At 56.0% G+C, this 14280-nt stretch overlaps 1 protein-coding gene across 4 annotated transcripts in view; it reads right to left on the bottom strand.

The window, feature by feature from the left end:
- Positions 1–4082: 4082 nt before the first annotated feature.
- EPHA8 (EPH receptor A8) overlaps positions 4083–14280 on the bottom strand; it is a 36172-nt gene continuing 25974 nt past the window's right edge. Inside the window, exons 6-17 of one of the 4 annotated variants that reach the window (XM_070458885.1) lie at positions 13935–14059; positions 13694–13856; positions 12342–12435; positions 10871–10938; positions 9549–9713; positions 9161–9346; positions 8797–8858; positions 8030–8239; positions 6909–7205; positions 6632–6822; positions 6208–6381; positions 4083–6075 (exon numbers count right to left, since the gene is read on the bottom strand). In XM_070458885.1, the coding sequence (XP_070314986.1) occupies positions 5961–6075; positions 6208–6381; positions 6632–6822; positions 6909–7205; positions 8030–8239; positions 8797–8858; positions 9161–9346; positions 9549–9713; positions 10871–10938; positions 12342–12435; positions 13694–13856; positions 13935–14059 (1850 nt within the window). In that variant the 3' untranslated portion in view covers positions 4083–5960. The remainder of the gene's footprint in view (positions 6076–6207; positions 6382–6631; positions 6823–6908; positions 7206–8029; positions 8240–8796; positions 8859–9160; positions 9347–9548; positions 9714–10870; positions 10939–12341; positions 12436–13693; positions 13857–13934; positions 14060–14280) is intronic. The other 3 variants (XM_070458886.1, XM_070458888.1, XM_070458887.1) reach the window with 3 other exon arrangements.

Here is a 14280-nt window from a genome sequence, read left to right as displayed (position 1 = left end):
CGGTTTGTGTTGTGAAGATCCCTCTGGTCAGAATCCCTCGTGCAGAATGGATTATGAGGGGCAAGAGAGGAAGAAGGGAAACCTGTGAAGAGGCTCCCACGGACGTCCAGAGGAGAGGGGGTATCGGTGGCTAAGACTTGGTGGCAAGTGGGGATAAATGGTCAGATTTAGGATACAGTTTGGAGAGAGAGCCGACAGGACCTACTGGTCTGTTGCAGTGCAACCAGCCCGCAGACACTGGGGTCTAGCACCCTGGACAGAGCACTCTACTTGTTCCCACAAGGGCTGATTCAGGTTTCTCCCAGATACTGAGATTCCTCAGAACACCCTCCGTTGTGGTTTTAAAACATTTTAATTTCTAATTAGAAAACATTCCAACATACAGGAAAATCAGAAAATAAAATAACATACAGGTATGTGCCCACCCAGGTTAAATGGGTGTTAACATTTTGTCATATTTGCTTCAAAGCCCTCTCTTTTTTAAAAAAGAAAATGGATGGAACATGATCAATACAGCTCAATACCTCTTTCCTCCTTGCCTTTCTTCCACAGAAGTGAGTAAGCTGAAGCTGGGGTTTACTGTCCTGGGCATGTACTGTCATCTTCTATTTATGCATGCAAAACCTTTAATTCTGTTGTTACATATATTTCAAAAGTTTATATAAATGGTATAATACTGTACACATTTCTTTCCCATTTATTTTTCCACTCCATATTTATGTTTTGGAGATTTATCCATATTGGGAACATGTTGATCTGGTTTGTTCATTTTAACTGTGATAGATGATTTCATTGTGTTTATAAAGCAGCTTATTTTCCTGTTCTCCTGCTGAGAGGCAGTTAGACTGCTCCTCATTTTTCTATCACATACTAAGATGTGATGAATATCCTTGACCACATATCCTTTTGCACATGAATGTGAGTTTCTCCTGGGCTTCCCAAGTGGCACTAATGGTAAAGAACCTGCCTGTCAACGGAGGAGACATAGATGCAGGTTCAACCCCTGGGTCGGGAAGATCCCCTGGAGGAGGGCATGGCAACCCACTCCAGTATTCTTGCCTAGAGGATCCCATGGACAGAGGAGCCTGGTAGGCTACAGTCCATAGAGTCACAAAGAGTCAGACATGACTGAAGTGACTTGGCATGCATGCATGCATGAGTTTCTCTAGGATGCATAGAAAACACTCTGGGTTCTTACCCAGATTCTATGACCTGCAGGTGCAACTCATCCCCCAGCTGCTGTGAGTGCTGGCTCCTAGGGACTCACAGCTGCTCATAGCTTCTAGGGAACTTCTGCATCCAGGAAGTTATGTTACCCCCCTGCACCCCACCCCCTACATTGGGCAGCCCACAGCCAATGACTGATGGATACAGACAATGACTGCCGGATAAGTCTTATCCATCAATGACTGATGGATAAGCCAATGACTGATGCAAAAGCCTGGCCTCTTTGCCTCAAGGCAGATTCACTCTGCAATGTTATTAATGCTTCAGAGCTCCCCATGGGGTCAGATTGAAGATAATCTCCAGCTGAGAACCTACCATTACTTAATATTTCCTCCTACGCTATCTGCCTGACCCCCTCTCTTCACCTGAGAGTCCTCCCTCTATAAACCACCTGCACAAGAATCTCAGACACTGCTTAGGGGACCTAACTTCAGACAGGCACACACCTAACCGAAGGCAGAGCCACTGCGTCTCAGATTTGCTCATCTTAAAACTGACTGTTTCCAAATTTTTCTCCAAAGTAGTTGTACCAATTTACATTCCCACCAGCAGTTTACAAACATTGCTGTCGCCCCCACCCACCACACTCATCGATACTAGTGTTATAGACTAATTTTGCCAATCAGATTGTGTAATATGCTATCTAATTTTTGTTTTAATTTGCATTTCCATGCTCACTAGTGATATTGAGAATCTTGTTACTACCTTTATTGGCATTCAAATTTCTTCCCCTGTTACTTGTCTGTTCACATCTTTTGTCCGTTTTCCTACTGCTGTGGAATGTTTTTGGTAAATTGATTCTTTGAAGCTTAAATTTTTTACTTTGGAAACTAATTCTCTCTTGGTTGGTTATCCAAGTTGCAAATATCTTCTGCCAGCTGTGGCTTTAACAAATTTGCTTATTTTTTGTCATGTAGAAGTTTTCAATTTTAATGAAATAAGATTTATCATTTCCCTTTGTCATTTGTGCTTGTGTCTTGTTTATTTTCTACTCTGAGATCTTAAAGTTATTTCCCTGTTTTGTTTGAAAAGCTTTGTACTCTGCTTTTACATCTGCTGAGAGGACTTTGATCAACCTGGAACTTATTTTGTGAGTGGTGTGAATGGGGATGTACTTTTATCTTTTTCCATGGGAGTATTTAATTGTCCTAATGTTTCAAACACTCAGATATATTTGGATCTCTTCTTAGTCATTATTCTGCCCTTCTTCTCTGTTTCTCTATTCCTGGGAACAAATCAAATGATTTTAATTATTTAAAGCTTTGTAGCAATTATTGAGATCTGGCAGGGTAAGTTTTCCTTCCTCTTCCTCTCTTTCTTCTTCAAAATTGTCTTAGCTATTCTGGGTTCTTTATTATTCCATATGCATTTTGGGATGACCTTGTCAAGCTGCAGACAAAACCTCATTTCAAATCTTATTGGGAATAAAATGTATAGATTAAATTGGAGGCTACTGGCCAACTTGATAATAGGGAATCTTCCCACCACGAGCACAGTTTGTTTCTCCCGTGGCTGTTATTCTTTCTCTCCTCTCCATTCCACCCGTGCACAGGGGGCTGCCTGGGAAATGAATCTCCAAACCCTTGTCATCCTCCGATGCCCAGCTGAACACTCCCTCCTCCAGGAAGTCCTTGATGATGGCCCTGGCCCTCCAGGCTCGATCCCCCCCCCTACCCCCTTTCTCCTTTGACCTGCTCTATCCCACTGTGTGTACCATTTGGTGGACATAGCCTCCTGGATCTGATCGAGGGAAGCATTTTTGGGCTCTCTGTACTTCCACCTGCTCTCAGCTTCTGAACAGAAGGGGCTGAATGTCCATCTTTGTATCCCCAGCAGCACCCAGTCCATGGTAGGTGCTCAGGAGGCTCTGATGCTTGGTCCTTAAAGAAGAGAGCTGTGTAGTAACACATTCTTCCTCACAGGAAACCGCTGGTTCCACGGGGCAAAGCCTGGAGTTTCAGAGGGATATACATCTGGCTTGAGATCCAACAGCTCTGGCTTACGTGAGGGTTCTGCCATATGGGACCCTGGCCTCTCTGAGAAGGATTCTTAGTGAGACTGTAGGAAACACACTACATGGGCTTCCTCTCTGGTCCTCCTTTCCCAAGTTGGAGAAGGGGCAGGAATGAAGACCCTTCCCTCAGCTGGTGGGGTAGCTGGAGATCATTTATTTGCTCATCAGCAAGACCCCAGGGCTATTTTCCCCAAATGTCTGAGCCACGGACTCAAATGGACACAGCTGGGCTCTGCTCTGTTTCTGACGCCACCATCCTGTCTCCTGCCACTGTCTCCTCTCTCTGGGAGCAGAGGTGTGTCCTGCGCCCCTGATAGAACCATGAAGCTGCCTGCATCCTGCCTTTCCTTCCCTGCCCCATAGCACCCAGGTCTCTCAATGGACTCCTTGTTCCCAGGGAAGCTGTTTCCATGAGAAGACCTTTCCTCACACATTCCTCCTCCAGGGGAGTCCCCAAGAGAATGCGAGGTCAGGGCAATGCCCAGCTACAAGGGATCAAGCTCCAGGGTTAAGTGCCATCTGCAGCTCAGAGAAGAGAGAATTAGGGATGTTTCCTAGCAGAGGATGTGTTTCAGAATTGGACGAACCTGGATTTTGATTCAGACTACCATAAAAAAAAACTTGACTTCAGGCAAGCTGACTTCTGTGAAACTCAGCTTCCTCTAATAATGAAATGGGCACATGAATCCTACCTCCTAGGATAGATGAGAAGACCAGAGGGAGGGGGGGAATGTATGGGCTGCATACAGTAGGTGCACAGCATAAGGCTGCTCCTTCCTTACCAGGAGAGGTCAAAGTTGTAGGGATGGAAAGAAACAGGAGACACAGGCAAAGATGAGGCAGAATTTATTCTCCTTGTGGGCAAGTACAAGATTCAGGATGGAGCCCACAGAGAGGCAGGTCCCTGGGGCGCCTCACACCATGGGCAGGGGCCACAGTTTTCCAAGTGCCAGGCCCACTGTGTGCCCCCCGACCATGAGGATCCGGAGTCCAGGAACTGGGGGAGAGCGGGATGGGGGTGGGAGGAAGACAGGGTCCTCCCCGGATCGTGTCCTGACCACGTTTCCGACTTCCATAGGAAGGAAGAACAGCTCGGCGATATAGTAATATAATATATAGAGGTGTAGAGAGCTGGCCGCGGCACCTGGGCGGGGCTGAGGCTCCCCGAATTATTGCAGGAGGGAGAGGGGGCTCAGTGCTGGCGTCTCCGCGGGACAGCGGTGCTGGCTACGGGGAGGGCTGGGCGGGGGGGTGGGGCTGGGCTCTCCCCTCCCTGGGGGCTGGCAGGGCTCACCAAGTATCCTGCTTGGTGGGGTTCCGTAGGCCCTGCCAGCTTCCCCTGGGATGGGGCTTTCTCACCCTGGGTGTTTTTTGTTTTTTTTTTATGTGCTTTGAAGACCATTTTTGCATTGTCAGGAGTGAGGAAAAATAATATTCTGACATGGTAGAAAAAAGATATTTACATACCCTGGTGGGCCGCAAGGGGGAGGGTCAACTGAGTCGGTGGGGGCGGGGTTGGGGCTTCCCAAGTCCCTCCCACCCACTGCCTTCTGTGTGGGAGGATTTGGGGGAAAGAGCCCCCTGCAGATGCGCAGCTCTGAAACTCTGAAGCTGCGTGTGACCTTGGACAAGGCACACACACTCCCTTGGTCTGCCCAGAAGGTGAAGGAGGGGTGGACTTGGGGCTGAAAAACGAGGATCTTATGGTCCCATAAGGATCTAGGATCCCACTAGGATCTAGGCCCCATGCCTAGATCCTGGGCATGGGGCTGGGGAGCGGAGGGCAGGCCAGGGCTGGGCAGTGACATTGGCAGAGGCCCTTCCAAGTGAGAAGCCCTGGGCTGTGGAGGGGTACCAGAGACTGGGAAGAAGGTGGTGGCCCCTGGCCCCTGGCCAGGTAGCCAAATTCAGCTAAGGGCATCGCGTGTATGCCGTGGTGATGCCTGCGCAGAAGGTGGCCAGAGAGGCTGGCCGGGAACCCTGTTTTCCTGTTGAAGCAGTGATGGGAGACAGGTGGGGGAAGCAGGTGACCCCTGCCCCTACCAGCCAGAGGGAGGGCTCAGACCTGAGATAGAGCCGGGGGTGGGCCCACCCGGGCAGAGAACTAGGGTGGGCCTGGTGCTGGTGAGGTTCGGAAGTAGCCCCTGGCTCCGGACTCCAGGTGTGCCGGAGGGGCTGAGCCTCGCCCAGCCCCCGTGGGTGCTGGGACCCGGGCCCACGTTCGAGGGGCAATGTGTCACACTGCGCTCCTCTCTCACACATCCTCACGCTCGTGACATGCCCTCCACAGTCACACACACACGCGCCCAGCCTGAACGAATAAGCACGGTGACCGGAACTCACACACATCCATGGGGGACCTGAAAAATGGACACACACACACAGGATCACACATGTTCACCAGGGCTCCCACGGCCTCGTGAGAAGGTGAGTGCGCACACACAGCCCTGCACGCACACGGGGGCAGGTGAGCGACATCTCAGGGGCCTTGACGCTACAGCTCCTGGGAAAGAGAAGGCCCTCTGCCCTCTGCCAGGCGCCAAAGTCCCTTCCCAGGTGGCCTGACCCCCAGATAAGTCCGGGTCTTGCGGCGGAATCCTCGGTCTCCCTGGCTTCTGAGCGGAAGGCAGCTGAGGCGGAAGGGCAGAGGCCTGGGACCGCCCACCTCGCGAGTCCGCCGCCGATGGCAGGCGGGGCCCCGGGGCTGGCTGGGTTTAGGTCAGAGGTGCCGGCGGGGCCCCTGGGTGCTGGTCAGCTGGGCCCTCATGGTCTGGATGCTGCCCAGGATCTTCTTCTGGTGGCCCATGAGGGTGATGCCCAGGGCACGCACGTCCCTGGAAAGGAAGGCGGTGCTGACCTGGGAGGCTGGGACCCATCCCGGGAGCTGCTGACCTCAGCAGCTCCGCCTCTGGCCCCACCCCCGGCCCTCTGCCCGCCTCCCGTCCCCGGGGGCCCACCACACTCACTGAGCATTCATACGGAGCACCATGCCCAGGGAGGAGTAACCCCCGGCAGCGAAGTGGTCCCGGTAGCGGCCCATGCGGATGGAGTCCAGCCAGTCTCCCACGGTGAGGCCCCCGCTGCCACCCCCGCCCCCTCGGAGGTCAAAGCAGCTCCGGGCAAAGGCGGGGGGCGGACACCTGAGACAACGGGGCCCGGGGTAAGGGGCCTGCCAGGAGACACTGGCACCGGCCACCCTCAGGTTCAGCAGCAGCTAAGGGATTTCCCCGGGCTTGGAAGGCGAGGTGTGAACAGGGGTCAGGGGCCCAGGCTGGGTGATGCAGGGGTCTGGGCGGAGCCGTCCCAAGGCCCGGACGAAGCCAGGGCCTTGTCCAGGGCAAGCGGGGAAGGTGGCCGGGCTTGGGAGGGCCCGGGGTGGGCACCAGGCACCTCTGCACGGTGGCCGTGGCCCTGAGACTCTCAGGGCTGTGGATGAGCGAGTCCAGGACGCTGACGATCTGTGAGAAGCGGGGCCGCTGGGCGCGGTCTTTATGCCAGCAGTCCAGCATGAGCTGGTGCAGCGCGTGGGGGCAGCCCATGGGTGCGGGCAGGCGGTAGCCCTCCTCCACGGAGCTGATGACCTGCGGGGGAACACGGCGCTGGGCTGGAGCGGCCCCGTCGCCCCCGGGCCCCGGAAAGCCGCCGCCCCGCCGGCTCCAGCACTCACGTCCCGGTTGGTCATGTTCCAGTAGGGCCGCTCCCCGTAGGCCAGCACCTCCCACATAACCACCCCGAAACTCCACACGTCGCTGGCCGAGGAGAAGGTCCGGAAGGCGATGGCCTCGGGGGCCGTCCAACGAATGGGGATCTTGCCTCCCTGTGACGGACACACGCGTGTTGAGCACACCTCCCCAGCCTGACCGGGAGCTGAGCGCAGGGGTCCGGGCTGGGAAACTTGCAGGCTGGTTGGAGAGACACGGCCTCCACGACCTTCCACGATCACCTGTTCTGATGCGGGGGGGACCTGCACACGGAGCAGGAGTGGAGACTGAACGAGAGACAGTGGGTGGCGGGCTCGGCACCCGGGCGACCTTCAGTAAGAGCCGGTCAACAGGTTGAGGCCGAGAACCGACTCATAGGAAAAGACCCTGATGCTGGGAAAGACTGAAGGCGGGAGGAGAAGAGGACGACAGAGGAGGAGATAGTTGGATGGCATCACCAACTCGAGGGACCCGAGTTTGAGTAAACTCCGGGAGCTGGTGATGGACAGGGAGGCCTGGCGTGCTGCAGTCCATGGGGTCGCAGAGAGTCAGACACGACTGAGCGACTGAACTGAACTGAATTGAACTGAACTGATGCCTGAACAAGTGATGAAGCCCAGACGACGTGGTCTTGTAGGTTTCCAGCTCCCCTTACCGCCCCCTTTTTTGGTCACAAAATCCTTTATCTAAGTGAAACCTCAGTGGGTGAGACCCTAAGGGCAGGCTCTGATTGAGGCAGAGGTGGGGGACCTCTACCCCTAAGGCAGCCCCTAAGGCCCCTTTCAAGATGCCCAAATCCCTACAGAACACACTGTGAAAATGCTGGGGGTTTTAGCCAAACTTTAGAGACAGCTGCAGAGTGGATGTGTGATTCAGAGAGAAGCCAACTCTCCCCAAATCTCCCAGTGAGTGAGGGACCTTGGGACCAGCCCTGGTGTCTCCGCAATGGCACAAAGGCGGGAAAGCTTGCACCCATTTGACAGAGGGGCAAACAGAGGTGCAGAGAAGAGACAGGACTCGCCCCAGGCTGGAGGCAACCCCGAAATTTCCAACCTCCCTAACGACACGTGGGGCGTGGGCTACGCACTGTGGTGGTGTAGGCAGCATCAGGGTCGTCCTCCAGCACCCGGGAGAGCCCGAAGTCGGACACCTTGCAGACCAGGTTGCTGTCAACCAGGACGTTGCGAGCAGCCAGGTCGCGGTGGACATAGCCCAGGTCCGAGAGGTAGCGCATGCCGGCGCCCACGCCTCTGAGCATGCCCACCAGCTGCACGATGGTGAACTGGCCGTCGTGCGTCTGCAGAGGAACGCAGCGCGGGCTTCAGGAAGGCTCCTTGAAGTTCACAAAGGGCCTCCCTGCTTAAGAAGCATGCTCCTGTCGAAGGTTTGTTCTCACGTCTCGTCTACCCTCCCAGCAACCCTGAGAGGTAGGCAGGTGGGGCGTGAGCACTGGTCATCCACTTTGCCCAAGGGGAGAGGGAGACCCAGAGAGGTGTGGCCCTGTCCCTGAACACCCAACAGACACATGGCCCGGCGAAGGCTGGGAATCTCGGGGTTTGTGGCCCCCGCCCTGTGCTTCCCCACTGGGTGGGGCCCTGAGTCCCCACAGAGGCACCGCTCAGCCTGCGTGCAGAACAGGGCGGCAGGATCCACAGCAGAGGGGCTTTCACGTGATGGGGGGCTGAAAGGCACTTGCATGGGCTGACCCTCTTCATGCCTGGCTCCTCCTTCCCCAGGTCTGTTAGGCCCAAGCTCTGGGGATGAGGGGATACTTGGAGGCCTCTCATGATCTCTCATCACCCAGACTGAACTTCCCTCTCCCAGCCCACGTGGAGAGCAGAGCGGGGCACGCACCCTCAGGAAGGCATCCAGAGACCCGTTCTCCATGTACTCGGTCACAATCATTGCCAGACGGCCTGGAGGGGAGGGGGCGGGGGGCAACAGGGAGGAAGTGGCTCTTGGTGGGATCAGGGCTGCAGGGCTGTGACCCCATGAACAAGCCGTCCCCCGCCCCACTGTGAGCTCCCAGGAGCTGGGCCAGCACCACGAGGCCCAGGGAATGTAGGGTTTTCACTCTGGTCCTGGGCTCTGGGGCCCCTTCCCTGCCAAGCCATCCAGGGACCTGAGCCAGCAGGATGGGGCAGGGCAGGGTGGTGGACGGATGGACCCCAGCAGGAGGGGCTCTGAAGGCTGAGGCTGTTGTCCGCCTGGCACCTACCACGGGTGACGACACCTTCAAGGCGTATGATATTGGGGTGGTCAAACTGACCCATGATGGACGCCTCACTCAGAAAGTCCCGCCGCTGTCTCTCCGTGTAGCCGGCTTTGAGGGCCTTGATGGCCACGGGCACGTCCCGCTGCCCCGGCATCCGCAGCCTCCCGTAGCAGACTTCCCCGGACTCGCCTGTGGACGGACCCAAGTGGGGCAGGCAGAGGGTGGGCGGGGGGACCGTCCCCTCCTCCGCCTGAACTCTGCACTCGCCCCGTCTTGCATACCCATGTGCCTGGCCACACCTGGCACCTTGGCTCCCCGCTCTCTCTGCCCAGCGTGCCCTTCTCCCGGGCACCTCCATGACGTCCCTACACGCACAAGCCCTGCAGCTCACCAGAGCCGATGATTTTCTCGATGTGGATCCAAGACGCCTCGATCTCTCGGGTGAAACCGCGGCCTGTCCGGCCTGGCTCCTCGTAGGTGTGTGGTTCTGTATGGAACTTAGCCTCTGGGATCTTCCCTGGAGGGTGGTTCAGAGGCAGGAAGACGGGTGGAGGTGCTGAGGGGCCAGGAGAGGAGGCCCATCACTGGGGTCCCTGAGGACGTTCCCTCCCAGCCCTTCCCTGAGTCTGGGAAGGGTCTGAGGGTGGGATGAGAAGCATCTTCAGGAACCTCAGAATGTGGGGAGCAAACAGCAGGCATCCAGTAAGTGCTTGCCAAGTGAAAGCGGGGTCTCTGCAGAATGGCTCTGAGGTCTCTAGAGGATCTGGGCATTTCTAGTGAGTTCTGAGTATGTCCAACATATTTCTGGGCTCACTTTCAGGATCCACAAGATCCTTCTCAATTGGTCAAACTAACCCAAGGTCCTTATGAAGATCTTTCTCATTCCTAGGGTAGGAGTGTGACCAAGAGTGGTTTCACCACAGTACTGACTCATGTTGATGGAAAGTGGGTCTCTAAAAGACTAGGTTAAGAAGGATTCTGAGACCACATTCAGGCTCCATGGGAATCAGTACCATGACTGATTCTACCATGGGCAAAGAAGTGGAGTGTTGAGGTAGGTGTCCTCATATTTGCCTTGTTTTCTGAGGTCTCTGCAGGGTCCTGAAAAATTTCTCTGTAGCAAGGGTTCTTGTCCAAGAGTATATGACCCCTCCTCCCCAAAAAACCTGTGTGTGAACATATGTGTGAGTGCAGAAATCTGTGCAGTTCCCTGGGAAGATCTCTAGCTGCTGCTGCTGCTAAGTCGCTTCTGTTGTGTCCAACTCTGCAATCCCATAGACGGCAGCCCACCAGGCTCCCCCGTCCCTGGGATTCTCCAGGCAAGAACACTGGAGTGGGTTGCCATTTCCTTCTCCAATGTGTGAAAGTGAAAAGTGAAAGGGAAGTCGCTCAGTCACGTCCAACTCTTAGCGACCCCATGGACTGCAGCCTACCAGGCTCCTCCGTCCATGGGATTTTCCAGGCAAGAGTACTGGAGTGGGTTGCCATTGCCTTCTCCAGAGAAGATCTCTAGAATCCTCTGCAAACCCAACAAAGTTGAACCGCACTGTGCCCCTGGGGGCTGTGTGACCCCCTGCCGTCTCTCTCTCCGGGGCTCTAGTCTCTTCTGTGGGCGCTTTTTCCCTTCTCTCCTTTTTTCCAGCCCCAGCCCAGCACTGGCTCCTGCTGTGACCGCCCCTCTCCCATCCGGCCCCCCGGGGCTCCTGCACTCACCCTGCCCGTTCTGATAATGCATCTTCTCCTCGTCCGAGTGCTGGAAGGCCTTGCTGTAGCCGCAGTGCCTGTGAAGTGGGATGGTCCCCAGCTTCAGCCCTGACCCCCGTCATGGACACATGCAAACTCCCCCCTTGTATCTCCCACCCCCTTTCAAGTCAGCTCTGGCCACCCCAGCTCATGCCCTTGGGACGTCCTTGACATTCACAAACACGGCATGGGACTTCCCTGGTGGTCCAGGGGTTATGAATCGGCCTTGGAACGTAGGGGATGTGGGTTCAATCCCTAGTCAAGGAACTAAAGTCCCACGTGCCGCAGAGCACCTAAGTCCATGTGCCGCAACTAGAATCTGTGCACCGCAACACAAGATTCTGCATGCCTCAACTAAACCCGATGCAGCCAAATAAATAAATATTTTAAAAATAACTTCATAAAAAACACTGTATAGTTTACACAGTTGAGTCCACTCAGCCTTCACAGCAAAATCTAAGGTATTCCTGGCTCAAAAGCACTCCCTGCAGAGAGTCTGGGAGGTGAGGCTTCTGACGCCAACTCCGCCATGTGACTTCAGCAAGCCCCTTCCCTCCCCTGGGCCTCAGTTTCTCCACCTATGGATGATCTTTCCAATCCTCACCGAGCGGGATCTGAAGCCCACCCCACTTCCCTCTGGAACCGAGTGGAAGAGTGACTGAGAACCTGGCCTTCAGTTTTTTAACAGATCTGTTTTCTGTCCCACTTCTGACACCTATTTAGCTGAAGTGGCCTCACCTCTCTTGATCCCCAGTTTACTCAGCTGCAGAATGAGGTCGGAATCTATACATCCCTGGGGCATTGTTAGGACTGAATGAGATGGAGGGGGTCACGCTGCAGGGAGACCTAGTGGGACTGGCTGGTGGGCGGACACGGTGTGAGGGAAGGAGAACCAAGAATAATGGCCAGGTTTGGGGCTTGTCATGCCACGAACGGTGGTGCCACATTCTGAGACAGGGTTTGGGGAGGGGCTGGTTTGGGGGTGCTGTGTGTCTGAAACACATTCGAGTGGAGATGGGAGCGGGCAACTGGACCTCAGGGGAGAGGCCTGTGCAGATGCCACACTTGGGGGGATGTCAGCGTGAAGGTGGAATTCAAAGCCGCGGACCCTGACAAGGTTGCCGAGGAAAGGTGCAGGGTAAGCGGGTGAGAGGGGAGGGTCTGGATGGGCCAGGGTCCTCCAGCTTTCAGAAGTTGGTTAGAGAGCTGGAGATGCAGAAAGACAAGGCCGGACAGGTGGATGGAAAACGGGAGGTGGGCCTGAGTGTGGAAGGCGAGAGGGAGAAATGTGCCAGGAAGGAGGGAAAGAACAGGTCTGTCCATAAGGCAGCCCTGCCCCAAGCACAAAGGGTTACTGGCTCGGCGAGGGCTGGGGATAGGCAGGAGACACAGTGCTCCAGGGGGAGGGGCTCAGGGTGGCCGGGGGCCCAGGACCACCCACCTCTTCTTGCAGATGAGCAGGAGGAGAAGCACAACCAGGCCAGTGATGAGGGTCAGGCAGATCCAGACGATGGTCCGGGTGTCGTAGCGGGGCCCTGTGCGGGGGAAACCAGGGTGGGGGCATTGCCTAACCTCTTAGCCCTGGCCTCAGAGGTCTGGCAGCCTTCCTGGGGCCGGGTGGCAGCCTCCTCAGCTCTGAGCCAGCCCAGAGTTGGGACATAGGCTGCACCTGCCTCTGCCCCGACCCTCCCCTCTACAACTTGCCGCTTCAACATCCAGCTTCCCAACCTGGTGCCCCCACTTCCTGGGACAGTGCGACCCGGGGAGAATCACTAGACTTCTGAGCCTCAGCTTTCTCACCTACGAGTCCAAAACCACCTGCCCTGCCTGTTACTGTAAATGACGAAGCTGGATGTACCGCACACTCCGGTCAGTTAACCCACAACTCCTCCAGGGAGATCCCAGCAATACTGTGAGCTGTCAGACCAGAAAACTGAGGCCCGGAGAACTCAGGGAACTTACTCAAGGACACACAGCACGGAGTCAGGCAGGATTCCTACTTGGACGGTGCCAACGTGGTGTCAAACCTAAGAGCACTTGAGACACACAAGTTCCAAGGACGTGCCAGGCAAGAGGCAGGGTGTCAACTCAGCCTTGAAAACCTGTTGTCCTAGCACTGACCCCTGGAAGGTGCTGAGTATAGGAGAAGACCCCAGTTGGCTGGAGATGGGGGAGGGGGGCGGCGGGCAGAGGATTCCCCGGCTTGAATGTGCTCTGGAATCACCCCCAAGGGTTCTGATCCAACCGAAATCTGGGCCTCCAGTCCCAGGGTTTCTGATTCCAAAGATGTGGGGTGGAGCCTGAGAATGAGCATTTCTGACACTTCCCAGGGGCTGCTGTGACTGGCGGTCCTGGATGATGCTGTGGGAAGCGCTATTCTGGGCGGAGGTCGGGGTGGGTACACGATACTGGGGAAGGAGCAGAGAGTCTGTCTCAGACCGCTCAGGTTGAAGTCTTGCTCTGCTGGGTAACCGTGGGCAATCTGCTTTACTGCTCTGACCCTCACATTCTTGCCTGAAAAATTGGGAGGTGGACACCGCCAACTCCCTGAAGGGTCTCGGGCCGATTAGAAGGTCATTCTGTCAACAAAGGGCACCATGATGGCCCTGGCTGATGGGTTGTTACGAGCTCTATCACCCGGGGTCTGTAACCTTCCTTCTCTGAGCCTCAGTTTTTTTTTCACCTATAAACAGGCCAATCAGTTCCCGCACCGGCTCAGCACACACTAGCTCCTTTCCTCTGACCCCCGCGACCCTGGCCCCGTGCCCTTGCCCTCCCCCTCCCTGCACTCACGGGGTTTCCCGGTCTCCACCTCCATGGCCTGACTGAAGCGGCCGCAGCCGGCCGAGGTGCGGGCTCGGACCTGGAACACGTAGCGGGTGCCCGGCTTGAGGCCCGAGACGGTGGCCCTGGTGGTGACCGCCTTGAGGGTGGAGTAGCTCTGCATCTCCTTGTCCTGCCCGTGGGAGGGGGGTGGTCAGCCTCGGGTCCCCCGCCTGCCGCCCTCCCCCGCTCCCGGCCCCGTGGGTGGTACCTTCTCATAGTACTTGATCTCATACTCCAGGATGATGCCGTTGGGCTGTTCCGGCTCCTGCCACAGCAGCGAGACGCTGGTCTGCCCTGCTCGCTCCTGGCGAATCACCACCACCTGGGACGGGGCTAGGGAGCGGAGGGTGGGGGAGGGACTCGGTTAGGTCAGATGGATAGACGGGTGACATTGGGGACTGGTCTCTGTCTGTCCTTTGCCCAGGCACGGCCCAGGGATGCTAGTTGGGACCACACTCACCCTGCTAAGTGTCCTGCCGCTGCCCCAGGAAAACCAGTCCCCTCCGCTCCTCCTCGCAAATCACTGACGGCCACCCTGGTCAGTCACGTGGGGT

This window comes from Odocoileus virginianus, chromosome 30, assembly GCF_023699985.2.
Source record: "Odocoileus virginianus isolate 20LAN1187 ecotype Illinois chromosome 30, Ovbor_1.2, whole genome shotgun sequence".
Classification (NCBI taxonomy): Eukaryota; Metazoa; Chordata; class Mammalia; order Artiodactyla; family Cervidae; genus Odocoileus; species Odocoileus virginianus.
Note: the sequence above shows the minus strand (reverse complement) of the source record. Positions and strands in the feature narration are given on the sequence as shown.